General features: G+C 38.8%; 1 protein-coding gene across 1 annotated transcript in view; it reads right to left on the reverse strand.

Annotated features, from left to right (window-relative positions):
- The window catches only part of LOC126831058 (TPR repeat-containing protein DDB_G0287407), a 42,195-nt gene that overhangs the window by 18,663 nt on the left and 8,643 nt on the right, over positions 1–14,889 (reverse strand). The window contains exons 7-15 of the mRNA XM_056102920.1: positions 14,674–14,820; positions 13,197–13,429; positions 10,843–11,001; positions 8,622–8,726; positions 7,268–7,335; positions 6,066–6,150; positions 5,055–5,194; positions 4,444–4,506; positions 3,249–3,297 (exon numbers count right to left, since the gene is read on the reverse strand). Of these exons, the coding sequence (XP_055958895.1) occupies positions 3,249–3,297; positions 4,444–4,506; positions 5,055–5,194; positions 6,066–6,150; positions 7,268–7,335; positions 8,622–8,726; positions 10,843–11,001; positions 13,197–13,429; positions 14,674–14,820 (1,049 nt within the window). The remainder of the gene's footprint in view (positions 1–3,248; positions 3,298–4,443; positions 4,507–5,054; positions 5,195–6,065; positions 6,151–7,267; positions 7,336–8,621; positions 8,727–10,842; positions 11,002–13,196; positions 13,430–14,673; positions 14,821–14,889) is intronic.

Below are 14,889 nucleotides of genomic sequence, written 5' to 3' on the forward strand. Positions count from 1 at the left end.
ATTGTTCGCCACCGCAAAAAATGGATTCGCCCCAGTAATTGCTTTGATAGAAGCGACAAGCCGTGTAGAAATATTTCATGTAATTCAGTTAAGGGGATATTTTCAAGTTAAAGTCAGTTTATTAAAAACAAAGGGGCACATCGTTGACTACTATACTTCGAGCAGCTTAAAAAGAAATAATGATAGGAATTTTCGACAGCTATATAGTTGCATGTACATTCTCGATTTTAAATTTTATGTGAAGGGAAGAGATCGAAATTTAAACTGCTACATAGAGTGATAGAGCATGGCTAAATATATATATATATATTTTTTGTGTAAAACAACACATTTTATGAGAAAAGTGTCACGTTTGTGTGCTTTATCCTTTATCATCAGATGGTGGGATGGGATGGGATGGGCATTCAAAGCGCAAAATAATGATATAGAAATTTACGTGATATCACAATTAATGCTTTGCATCAATGAAATTGAATCACAATGTGAATTCATAGTAAAAATTGACGTAAATCAGATTGTTTGGATCTCTCTCTTTAAAAAGCTCGGTGTGTTTGTATGCCTACTTAATTTGGATGCGATGATGGCATCATGCATGCATTGTCAACTGTCAAATGTCCTTAACAAGAAAGACGCTAGCTCGCTAGCCTGGAGGTCGGGTGTTCGATCCCTGCATTAGCCGAGAAAGTTCATTCAGATTTTCCTGCGTGGTTCTCCCTTGTCAGTGATGCAGGACGGAGGGGCTGACAAGGAAAGCTGTCTAGTCGTTCGGATGGGACGAAAAACCGAGGTCCCGTGTACACATTGGCGTGCACGTAAAAGATCCCTTGGCAGTTGGAATTCGATATAAGAGTAGGCCGTAGTACCGCTGTCCGGGCAAAATTTCCCTCATAGCACACTGTATGGCGTATGCCCGTCTTCATTAGCCCAGGTTAGGAGCAGAACAGTAGGACGTTAAACTCCATTTCATTTCATTTCATTTTCCTTAACAAGAAACTGGCAAACCCCCTCCTGCAAAAATTCCTAGATCAGCCCTTCATGTATGGGTGTCGTTGGGATGTTAATATTGTTTACCTTAACTACAATTCGGGCTCTATGTAGGGGCGGTCTAATGAAGACGGGCGTGTCCTCTTATTCTTCCTCGAATTATTCAACAGGTACCTGGCAACCCCCTCCTGCAACAATTCCCGGATCTGTCCCTGAATATTGATAAAGTACACGGGACAGGTTCCGTGAATTATTTTCACTGTCTGGGTGGGATCAAGAGAGAAAGAGAGAGAGAAATGAGTTTAACGTCCTCTCGACACAAACTAGGTCATTTCGGGACTAACATATTATGCTTTAATCTTATTTCAATAATTCGCTTGCGCTTAGGGGTCTTTAGCAGCAGTGAGGACCCAGAGAAAACTCACGGGGTTGGACAGGCGACCCTTCTCCTTGTCACGTATGGTCGGGGAATCGAAACCACGCCAGTTGACTTAATGACAGACCTTATGACACAGTGCGCACACGCTAACTATTCGGCCATCAAATGAAACACTGCGAGGAGTATGGAACTGGGCCCTTATTCACGAAAACTTAAACTAAGATACAATCGAAATTTTAAGAAATACTGCAATTCGATTGGCTGACCAATATGCAAATTGGATATATGCAAATTGATTTTACTGGTCAGCCAATCGAATTGCAGTATTTCTTAAAATTTCGATTGTATCTTAGTTTAAGTTTTCGTGAATAAGGGCCCAGAGTTACTGGTAATTGTATATCTAAATAATATTTTTCAACAGCAGTTAAGGAAGTCATGTGCCATCGAGCTTGGGGTCATCTAAACTTAAAGATACATTATTGGAGATTCGGTAACGAGTTGGCAGTTCTCACTATAATAGTTAAAAACTAGATAATGCAAAGGGAATTTGGTGAAAATTTCAACCAAATTGATCCACTATGAACCGAGAACTAATCGACTGAAATTCCCATAAGCCTCGGTCATCATTACTAAAGTCAGTAGGATAAACAGCATAGTCTCGATTATCCATTTAATCGTTTAATCGAGAAGGAAAGTTATGCAGTAAATCGGCTTACAATCCACTAAAGATCGCAGGCTAGCGATGCCATCTAGAGTTGATTATGGTCTGGATAAGTTAATTAATGTCTAATTAATAATTTAGATAACATTTTAGACATAAAGAAAGACCTGCAATAGACAGATTTAGCTCTTGCATTATGTATGTTTAAACTTATTTCAAAGTAAACAATCTATATTTCGTTTCGTTTTTTTATACTTTCAATGGCCTTCACTATATTGAGTCCGCCATTGATATGACCGAACAAATGGTGGCTACGTTAAAATTTGAAACTTGTCAAAACAATGAAGTTAGCTTACTATTGATATCATAGCGCATGAATTACACATATGACCGAGCAAATGGTGGCTTCGTTAGATTACTATTTCTAGTGCCCTCTTTTAGGATTTATGCAAAAACTTATTGGTGATGCAAATACATACAACCCGTTTTTCATATTTTTATTTACTGTTATTCCACCGGCATTATTTTATATTTTGGAGTGGAAACTGTGAACAATTAAGTCAGTTTTCCGGAGGATGTTCACAGTTTTTAGTATGCAAGTGGCATTTTTTTTTATATTTTGGGGTGGAAGCTGTGAACAATTCTATCAGTTTTCCATAGGACTTTCACAGTTTTCAATCGAATTGAGTAATTACCCATTTTCACTAGGGATGGCTGGAATAAATAAATATTTTGGTTACATAATAAAAAAATAAGTATGGCTGCATCGTCATATAGGTTGGCGTGTGCCAAATTGCCAAAGCGTTGCTGCCAGAGTGAAACTTGATTAAAAGGTAGCTTAGTTTATTGCCACAGATTAAGGATTAAAACCAGAAACAAAATAAAACGATGTTAGAATCAGGGGCCATGACTATGGGCTCTGTGATGATTAGATATTCCGGTTGTCCAAAAAGGTTGTTTGTGCTTATAAATATTCACAAGAGCAAATATCACACTTTATTATTGTCATACAGGCCAAAACAAGTGTTTATGTGGTTATCCATGACGGTCAGTTACCATGAGCACCAAATAAGCCCAAATTTTCGGGAGCTGGCCCTAAAACTTTCACTCAATAACGGGGAATTTGGAAGTTGTAGAAAAATAAATTGTCATTGAAAATTGAGTATGGGTTAGTTTCTGTGGTTTTCGTTATACATGTACTGTAATTCATATTCTAATACTTACCTTTTGCAAACTATCAAAATACTTGATTAAAATTCCAAGATACTTTGTTCTGTGAAATAAAAAAAAATGAATTAAATCCAGGTTGATGAACTTAAAAATGACTAATAATAATTAGATAATTAGTGATCTAAATAAATAGAATTGCTAACTAAAAATGTCGCAGACTTCAAATGATTCTTCAATTCTTTAATATACCGGAACATACATTTACATATTATATCGTCACACATTAATGACAGGCCAGTTATTATCTAGTGACTGCCATCAATGTACACATTTCGTATATTTAAGGAAAATCAGATAATAGGATAAAAGTAAATGTTATAATTATAACTGACATGTCGATAGATGAACCATACATTAAGCAATATAATAAATCAACAAAAACAATAGATGGAATTAACGTCGTTACGCAACGACGACCTGAAAAGTGATGACGGGTTAACAACTTACTAGCTAATTGATCTTAAATCGGTTAATTTAAGAAACATTAATTATCTTAGCATTGACAGATTATCACACCATTGACTGCCTTTATTAGCGCCATTTTAACCGCATTTTTTATAAATAATATATTTGATAATTAATGATCGTATTCATTAGCTCCGGTTAGCAGCGTATTAACTTTATTTGTGTTGACAAGAACCTCTGGTTCAATCTGTTATATGATGCAATATAGCCAGCTGCATAGTCATAGGAGACAGTTCAGAGAAAGCAATGGGTGCCTTGGGTTAAGGCTAGAACCAGGGCCATGTGAGTTGGTTGAAATGGGAACCACGCCGGTCTCGAATCCAGCCAGAACGCCTGAGGTTAGCAGACTGAGGCCTGGCAGAGTCCAGACTGAGGCCAGCCGAGCTATGACCAGGGTTTTCTCAACACAAGTTAACTCTAAGGAGTAATTTAATTTTAAGGATTTTTTTGTATTTTATATGCCTACAAAATTAAAAGTATTATATGATGTTTAAACATCCAGAACCCATTCAATGAACCTAACATCTCTATCTCTCTGTCAAGCATATCAATTTTTGTCCTGGATCGATACTGCAATCAATGAGCTACTTATCGAATTAAGGACGTATTTTCGTGTAATCGTGATGAATCTCTCCCCCCCCCCCCTCTCTCTCTCTCTCTCTCTCTCTCTCTCACACACAGTAAATTGATATGTTGGAGTAGTTGATAGGGTGAAATAATTTACCTTATTTTACTGTTTTTAAGATATCTATCTGTCACAGCTGCCTCTAGTTCGTCTACGCCTAATCTTGAAACATAAAGTTAAAGATACTGCAGTCCTATTAATCATCACGTGACAGGAACTGGGAATTCAGGTCTCTTATAGTAAAAATAATATAACCATTTATATTTCGGTACATGTGCAACAAAAATAGGAGACACCATCCTTTCCGTCTATTTTTCCTCAAAGTTCATGTGCCATGTGTTTTCTCTGCGCGCTTGGAACTTGTACTGGGTTTTTCTTTCGCCCGTGTGAAGAATTAGGTATACACCTCTACACTCGGGGGGTTGGGTGGCCGAATGGTTAGCGGGTGCGCGTTGCATCATAAGGTCTGTCATTGAGTCAACTGGCGTGGTTTTGATTCCACGGTTGTACGTGACAAGGAGTAGGCTCACCTGTCCAACCTCGTGGGTTTTCTCCCACTGCTAAAGACTCCTACGCACAAGCAAATTGTTGAAATAAAATTGAACAATATGTTTGTTCCGAAATGACCTAGTTCTCTCTCTCTCTCTCTCTCTCTCTCTCTCTCTCTCTTTTTTACAACCCTTTGAGACTACATGTAGTTTATCGCTTACTGTAAAAGCCCCTCTTTTTCGACGATGAATTTTCTGACAGCAAAGTACAATGGTGACCAAATATGTGAGGGAATGTTGAGAATAGACATCAATTCTTGTTCTGATAAACCTTGATTACTTAAACATATACAGCATAGAACCTGATATTAAAAAAAATTAAATCATTTCATCGGCACTTAAAGATACATTATGGGAGATAAGATAAAGAGCTGGCAGTTCTCACTATAATAGTTAAAAACTAGATAATGTAAAGCCAATTTGCTGAAATATTTATTCAAATTGATCCACTATGAACCGAGAATTAAGCGATTGAAATTTCGGCCTAGCCTCGATCATCATTACTAAAGTCTGTACGTTAAAAAAAACATAGTCTCGATCATTCATTTCATGATTAAATTATGAATGGAAGTGGAGCAGCAAATAGGATCATAATCCAGTAAATATTGCAGGTTAGCGATGACATCGAGAGTTGATTATGGTCTGGATAAGTTAATTAATTTTCAATTAAAAATTTTGATAACATTTCAGACCTAAAGAAAGATCTACAATAGGCAGATTTAATTCTTGTATAATGTATGTTTAATAGTTTATATAACATTTCAGACCTAAAGAAAGACTTGCAATGGTAGATTTAGCTCTTTCATAATGTATGTTTTATTTAAAGAAATCTGACAAAATATAATCAATGGACTACAGAACAATTAACAATGAGAAATTGCTAAAAATACTGTTTCCTTAAAGGGACTGTGAAGTGTTTGGGATGGACATAAATTGATCTGCCATATCCGACCGTTTCCTAAAATAAGTGTCGTATTTTTGAAGGATGTGTATGCCTGATTTTCGCTATAAACTGAGTCCTTTAAATCGTTTAAGGTTATGTGTTTGTTTGACTAGCGATAAATGCCTTAAATACAGCGCTTTGGGCATGTGTAAATGGATGTATCATTAAGCGCATTATAAATATACATTATTGTTCAGTAGAAGAAAGACAATGCTATCATTTAATATCACCTTTTCAACTATGTTGCCTTGTTTTTTATCCTCGGCGAAATCTTCCTCTAATCTCATCAACAACTGTTCAAATAACTCTTTGGCGCTAAAATGCAAAACATAAGAAAACTGTTGATAAAATGCTGATGTTTTGAACCGTGTATAGAGATTACGTTCAATTCTAAAATAAAGGTGTGTTGCATTAGAATAAAATACAATGTCCCATCGAGCTTAAGGTCATCTAAACTTAAACTTATTTCAAAAAACACAACCTGATTAAAATACAGGACCGTTTCTCGAAATCTTAACTAAAGATAAAATTCAAATTTTAGTAGATACTTTAATTTTCATTGGCTAAGCACTAAAACCAATCTAATCAATCTATTACTAATAATTGGATTTTATCTTAGTTAAAATTTCGTGAAATAGACCCCAGATCTGTTCCAGATCCTAGTGTAGTAAAGACAAGTAAAACGAAACTATAAAAAAAAAGAAACGAAATAGGATCTGTGTTTAAATCAGATTCAATAAAATGTTTATATAAAAAAAAAACATTTAAAACATACTCTAAAAGAATAATTAATGTTAGCATTAAACGGTGCGCCAAATTTCGACAAAAGTGCTGTTCCCACATGGTCCTTACAACAACGTAGTCTCAACGTAGTTTTGCTTGACGGGTAATATAATTTGTATTTTTAGCCGTTAATAGATAACATTGTGTGATAATTACCCCAAAGACCTGAAATTATGCAGATGTCGCTTGGCCATAACAAGTAATTAAAAACAGCTAACCATATTACCATACAAACTTATTAAAAACAGCTAACCATATTGTCAATGATCTTCATGGGGGTCATTGTGGCTAAGTGGGTAAGACGCTGGCTCGCTAGTCTGGAGGTCGGGTGTTCGATCCCTGCAATGGCCGACAAAGTTCATCCAGATTTTCCGGCGTGGTCCCCCCATGTCAGTGATGCAGGGTGGAGGGCCTGGCAAGGACAGCTGTCTAGTCGTTCGGCCATTGACGTGCACGTAAAAGTATACCTTGACAGTTGGAATCCGGGCAAAATTTCCCTCATAGCACATTGTATGGCGTATGTCCGTCTTCATTAGCCCACTCGTAGCAGAACAGTAGGACGTTAAACCCCATTGCATTTCTATGATCTTTACGATGTCAAATGGTTTTGTTTTTTGGGGGGTTTTTTTTGGTTTTTTTTGTTTCCTACCTTTTAGCTTTTAACAGGGAGTCAATCTTTGAATCTAATTTTCGAAACTCTCCAAAAACACAAAGTTCCTGAATAGAAAAAAAAACCATATGAATACCCAGTTAATTTCCATATAACAACTCCTGGTGTCGTGTCGCAGGATAGCGCTGCAAGCAACATGTCTGGTCCTGCAAGATCTTGTCAGACTGTGTAATACCCCCGTCAGACCGGGGTGGCTTCCTTATACCCCCGCCAGACCGGGGTGCCGTCCTTACTGCGACGCTACGGCGACCTTGTGCATTTTCTGGTCACCGTACGGTCGCAGCAGCGCAGTAAAGACGCCACCCCGGTCTGATGGGGGTTTAACAGGGGAAAGTGTGACGTTGCTGATTTCTGAGCTGTTGTCCAGGATAGCCTGTGGTTGTTTCGTTTTTCATAACGTAAATTTCGTTTAAAAACAAGGGGGATTGGATTGCCGAATGGTTACACAAGGTCTGCCATTGAGTCACCTGGCGTGGTTTCGATTCTCCAGTTGTACGTGACAAGGAGTAGGTTTTCTCCGGGTCCCCTGATTTCTTCCCACTGTTTATATTAGCACCATTTTAACCGAATTTTATATGAACAATATATTTGATAATTAATGAGCTTAAATAGCTTATTCATTAGCTACTATTAGCACCGGTTTCCTCCTACTGATAAAGACCCTTAAGCGGAAGCGAATTATTGAAATAAAATTGAACCATGTTAGTCCCGAAATGATCTAGTTTGTGTCGAGCGGACGATAAACCCCATTTATTTCTCTATATATATATATCTCTCTCTCTCTCCGTTTAAAAACAAACAAACAGTTGGTTCTATTTTACGTCCGCTTCCACCGAGGTGATATCGCAGATTGTTCAGTTGAGTTTTATGTGAGGGGTTTCCGGACACCGGGGGTTCTATTTTTATGTGAAGGGTGGCCGAAATTCTCTTTTTAATTAAGGCTTCCAGATTTCCCGGCGTTGTTCCCCCTTGTCAGTGATGCAGGACAGGGGGCCTGACAAGGACAGCTGTCTAGTCGTTCGGATGGGACGGAAAACCGAGGTCCTGTGTACACATTGGCGTGCACGTAAAGATCCCTTGACAGTTGGAATTCGATATAAGAGTAGACCATAGTGCCGCTGTCCGGGCACAATTTCCCTCAAAGAACACTGTATGGCGTCATAGCCCAGTTCGGAGCAAGCGTACGTGTCTTAATACAAAACAATAGATTTTTTTGTCAATAGCGGCCAAAAGATATGTAATAGATTCGCATATCGTACTCATCATATCCAAAAATTAATTGATTTCATTTAAGAATGTAAGTTGAAGATTTGCTTAGTGTTTGATCACATACCATTAATAGTGTTTTCAGAAATATTGGTACTCTTGACTGTGGACAGGACACGATCTTCTGTACCTGACTGTCCTTTAATCCCTTGCCATGTTTCTGTAATGTTTGCTGAAACAAAAGAAAATTTGTCCCTGAATCAATATCTTAGTGTTTGCTGAAACAAAAGAAAATATTTGTCCCTGAATCAATATCTTAGTGTTTGCTCAAACAAACGAAAATTTGTCCCTGAATTAATTTGTCCCTGAATCAATATCTTAGTGTTTGCTCAAACAAACGAAAATTTGTCCCTGAATTAATATCTTAATGTTTGCTGAGACAAAAGAAAATTTGTCCCTGAATCAATATCTTAATGTTTGCTCAAACAAAAGAAAATTTGTCTCTGAATTAATATCTTAATGGGGAATCACTGATTTCACCAAGCAAAGAAATGCAACTCGTGTTTAAAATAACTTTAAAGGAGATACCCCATCGGTGTATATACATCAGCAAACGATAGATAATTGTGATAGCGTTATCCTTATTTAAAACACAACTCTATTTGTGAGGTCATGTACGCAATTTTTAAACGGACACGAGGAGAAAGCTAGTAGCTGCCATTTTTATCTCTCCATTACTAATATATGTATAATTATGTGGAATACTTGAAACCCGTTATAAATGTGCACGAATCTTAACTGGTTAGACAAACTGATTAAAATACAGATCGTTTTTATATATATATGTATACTTTCATTGGCCTTCAGGTGCCCTTATGACGTCAGACATTGATTAATCAATCAGCGTTAACGTTTTTAGTGGTTTACCCAAAGTTCCGTGCACTTCACGCCGTAACAGACCGTTTCATTGGCTAATACCTCACATCAACCAGGGAGGTGGATGGCTGAATGGTTAGCGTGCGCGCGCTGTATCATAAAGTCTGTCATTGATTCAACTGGCGTGGTTTCGAATCCCCGATTGTACGTGACAAGGAGTAGGGTCGCCTGTCCTGCCTCGTGGGTTTTCTCCGGGTCCTCCGGTTTCCTCCCACTGCTAAAGACCTCTATGCGCAAGCGAATTATTGAAATAAAATTAAACCATATGTTAGTCCCGAAATGACCTAGTTTGTGTCGAGTGGACGTTAAACCCCATTTCTCTCTCTCTCTCTCTCTCTCTCTCTCTCTCACACACACATCAACCAGACCGCGGGTTATATAACAACTTGTTATTATATAATAACAAGTGTAGTAAAGACAAGTAAAACGAAATTTTGAACTATAAAAAACGAAACGAAATAGGATCTGTGGTTTAATCAGATTGCTGGTTAAACTGATCCGTGTCTCAAATTTTGAATATAATCTAATTTTAGATCAGATCGCATCGAACCCAAAAATCCCCAGTTTTTGCCGAAAAGCGAAGATCACTACCACACCGCTAGTGATTTATTTGAGTAACAATGGTTCTTTTGTAGTTTTTGCCTAATAAAACGTTACAAATGAGACCTGTTATGATATGGTGGAGGGCCTGACAAGGACAGCTGACTAGTCGTTCGGATGGGACGAAAAATCGAGGCCCCCTGTACACATTGACGTGCATGTAAAAGATCCCTTAGCAGTTGGAATTCGATATAAGAGTAGGCCACAGTGCCGCTGTCCGGGCACAATTTCCCTCATAGCACACTGTATGGCGTCATAGCCCAGTTCGGAGCAGAAAAGTAGGACGTGAAACACCATTTCATTTCATTTCATTTCATTTCATTTATGACATGGTGGGAGTAGGTTCGCGGTCGAGAATTTGCAATTGACTCAACCCCATTATAGCTTCGACAGAGAGATGGCCAACTAGGTCATTTTGGGCAGATATATATGAAATGTATATTCCCTGATTCTAAAGGAGGATGAATCTGTGGAAAAGGCAAAGGGTTAGGCAGATGGTCCTACTCCTTGTCACGTCAAAGCCTTGGATCAAAGCCACATACTTTATGACAGTGTCGTACAGACGTTTGGTGATGACCGGTGCCAATTCCTTGGCTGCATGCTCCCATAACTCATACATAGGACCCACAAACAGCGATGGTTTCAAATTAAAACAACTGAATTTTAATATCGCTGAAGTGGATGCCCATCGCTCTCCCCCAACCTTTATGCACGACACTGCTTTATGATCTAAAGCGCCCACCTGAGACCACTCAGCCACCCAACACACCTATTTTGACATTGGCATATTGCAGCATAGAGAGATTACTTACCATACAAAGTTCCATTCTGTGTTTTTTATCAAAAGGCTGTAATTCAAATACGTCATAGTGTCTATCTTTTAATTCTTGTATTACGTCACCATTTTCTGATGCACACGATACAATGACGCTAACATTGGGAGGGAATGTACTTGGCCACCAATATAAAAGCTAGAAATAAATTAAACATACATTATGCAAGAGCTAAATATGTCTATTGCAGGTCTTTCTTTAGGCCTGAAATGTTATCTAAATTATTAATTAGACATTAATTAACCTATCCAGACCATAATCAACACTAGATGGCATCGCTAGCCTGCGATCTTTAGTGGATTACGAGCCGATTTACTGCATAACTTTCCTTTACGATTTAACGATTAAATGGATAATCGAGACTATGCTGTTTATCGTACTGACTTTAGTAATGATGATCAAGGCTAGCCGGAAATTTCAACCGCTTAGTTCTCGGTTCTTAGTGGATCAATTTGAATGAAATTTTCAGCAAATTGCCTTTACATTATCTAGTTTTTAACTATTATAGTGAGAACTGCCAGCTCGTTATCGAATCTCCCATAATGTATCTTTAAGGATTATAAAAATTTAATGCTAATAACAACATTCAATGCGGCATATAGACAACTTTACCTGAAATTAACACAAATTGATTAATGGATAAATGGTTATCATGACAAAAACATAGCCTATAAATCTGATCCAAAATGATTTCCTCTGAAACATTAGCCTAGGTGAGTGCTATATCGTCGTCCTCGTTATACGGAAAGGGGCGGGGACTTATCGTTGGTCTTCGGGTTCTGAATACTAAGGTATCAGCTAGAGATAAATTTAGGAGCGAGAGAGAGAGAGAGAGAGGGGAGAGGGGGAGGGAGGGAGGGAGAGAGGGAGAGAGAGAGAGAGAGAGAGGGGAGAGGGGGGAGGGAGGGAGAGAGAGAGAGAGAGAGGGGAGAGAGAGAGAGTGAGAGAGAGAGAGAGAGAGAGAGAGATGGGGAGGGAGGGAGGGAGGGAGAGAGAGAGAGAGAGGGGAGAGGGGGAGGGAGGGAGGGAGAGAGAGAGAGAGAGAGGGGAGAGAGAGAGAGAGAGAGAGAGATGGGGAGGGAGGGAGGGAGAGAGAGAGAGAGAGGAGAGAGGGGAGAGGGGGAGGGAGGGAGGGAGAGAGAGAGAGAGAGAGAGAGAGGGGAGAGGGGGAGGGAGGGAGGGAGAGAGAGAGAGAGAGGGGAGAGAGAGAGAGAGAGATGGGGAGGGAGGGAGGGAGGGAGAGAGAGAGAGGGGGGAGAGAGAGTGAGAGAGAGAGAGAGAGAGAGAGAGAGAGGGTTTAACGTCCACTCGACACAAACCAGGACACTTCGGGACCAACACATGGTTCAATTTTATTTCAATAATTCGCTTGCGCGTAGGGGTCTTTAGCAGGGACCAGGAGAAAACCCACGAGGTTGGACAGGCGATGCTACTCCTTGTCACGTACAACTGGGGAATCGAAACCCCACCAGTTGACTCAATGACAGACCGTATTATACAGCGCGCGCACGTGCTAATCATTCGGCCATCCAACCCCCTAAATTTAGGAGCATACCAGACCCTAACCCTATTCTGCAATAATGAATATGTAAACGTATGGATGTAAGGGGATAAGGTGGTGCCCCCTTAACAGCAAGTAAGCGCCCCTTAAGTTCACAAAAATCAATAACGATCATAATATGACATGAACTTCGTGGCAACTTGAATAAAACTGCTTTTCGGTGAGATGACGATCGGCAGCACGTATCGAACAGCTTTCATACGTAAAAGCTCCATATAACATCGTAGTCTTTTTACCGTATGTTTTGCTTCTTTTAGACGCTGAAATATTGTGCCGTAAAGTTTTTATGAATATGTGTATATTTGACGTGATTTTAACCATGGCAAAGGCTGGAATTTAGTCATTACTTTTGATGAGCTTTTCGCGGAATTTTCATATTTTTCCTGCCTGTCAGCACGCTGGTTGAACCACGTGCTAAATTTAGGGAGGTGGGACCTTGCAAATCTGTAAAAGGGGTATACACTTTCTGTAATGATTCGACACTATTTTTAACAATTTATTTTAAATAACTCAGCGACTGTCGAACGACTTCATTCCCTTCAGGAATTTGTAGGCTAGGTACTTGACTAGTACTGATGTTGATCTTGGTAGATAACTGCCATTATGCTGTAATATAACTACGCTCAGCTCAGCTACCCATACGTACGCGGCGCGAAAATCTGTCAAAATTCTAAAACTAAATTAACGCAACGTATCACGTGACGATACGGATACGTTATACGGATGGGGAAAATTCCACTTGCCAAAAGAGCCTATTGTCTATAAGTTTTACCTTAGCTGTTTTCGATTCGTTCTCTATCAGCTCTATAGCGTCTACCACCAAAACAACTCGCTTCTTCTTACTTAGCTCTTCTAACTTCGCCATAAATTTCCTCATCAGATCTTTTATGTCTTCAGTTTCCTTTTTACTAGTGAGTAAATCCTCCATGGTCATTCCCTTTAATTGGTTCGGGTCTAAATAGTGATCCAATTCCAAGGAAAGGCGCTTCAATACACCAGATATGACTATAATAATAAAATTCCTACGGTAAAACTTTGAAGGATAATTATAGGTCATGATCTTAGAGATAATTAACAAATCTTTATAGATACCTACTTTCGATAAAAGTCATTTTAAAGTAGCTAAGTCTTTTAACTCAATATCATCCAACCCCACATTAAAATAGCTAAGTCTTTAACTCAATATCATCCATACTGCATAACAAAATTCTAGACGCCACGCTAAATTAAATATTGGATACATGATTTCACTGCTGGAGCCAAAACTAAGAAAATAAACACATTTGACGAATCGTGTACCATAATGGGTTTCAGCGCCATTTGTAACAAGGGACTTGAAAAACATGACTAGACATATTCTACAAGTCATGTCAAACGCTGACGTCATATTTTTATCTGGAGAGCATGCGCAAAAAATACTATCGGGGTAGACTGGAATAACCAGACGCTAGAGATTGCCATTCGATTGTGACTTTTGGCGTATTTCGCAGAACATAACTGATTGAAATTAGAGTAAAATCAGAAACGATTGAAAGTAAATCAGTTTATATACATTCATGTTATATTATTATATGCGTTGCCACCCATTTGTGTCAATTTCTAGGTCCCAAATATTAGCGATTTGGCTCCATTAAATACAGGCTAACAGGCAGCTTATAGTTTGTTTGTTTTTACAAAAACTCGTCCCTGAACACATACTGTCTAATACTTTGTAGAGTCATGATTTCCTAGATACGTTGTACACTTATTAATAGAAAGAATATATATATTGTAAACCATATAGAAGCGTCTATTTAACTTAGATGGGGCATTAAAACAAAATACAAAAGTACGGTAGATGCAATATTTGTTCTCCAAGCATTTATTAATCGATCCCTAAAAATAAAAAACGTTTATACCGCTGCTTCGTGGATTACAGTAAAAACGTGAGAGAGAAATGGGGTTTAACGTCCACTCGACACATACGACTAGGTGATTTCGGGACTAACATATGGTTCAATTTTATTTCAATAATTCTCTTGAGCGTGGGGGTCTTTAGCAATGGGAGGAAACCGGAGGGCCCGGAGAAAACCCACGAGGTTGGGCAGGCGACCCTACTCTTTGACGCGTGCAACCGGGGAATCGAAACCATGCCAGTTGACTCAATGACAGACCTTATGATACAGCGCGCACGCGCAGACCCTTCGGCCATCCAACCCCTAGAATTTATAACATAAACTATATGAAAACTTTATTTTAACATGACATACCCATACTATCGTCACCGCATCCAACAAAGTGGTAAATATAAAAGGCTTTATTTGATTGGTTAATTTGAAGATTTGAGATCCAATGACTCAATAGAGAGGATTTCCCACTTCCGCTTGGGCCACCAACTAATAACTTTTTATTGGTTCCTGAAAGAAAATATGAAATGAAATGAAATGAAATGGGGTTTGACGTCCTACTCCTACTGTTCTGAAAGG

This window comes from Patella vulgata, chromosome 8 (genome assembly GCF_932274485.2).
Source record: "Patella vulgata chromosome 8, xgPatVulg1.2, whole genome shotgun sequence".
In the NCBI taxonomy this organism is placed as follows: domain Eukaryota; kingdom Metazoa; phylum Mollusca; class Gastropoda; family Patellidae; genus Patella; species Patella vulgata.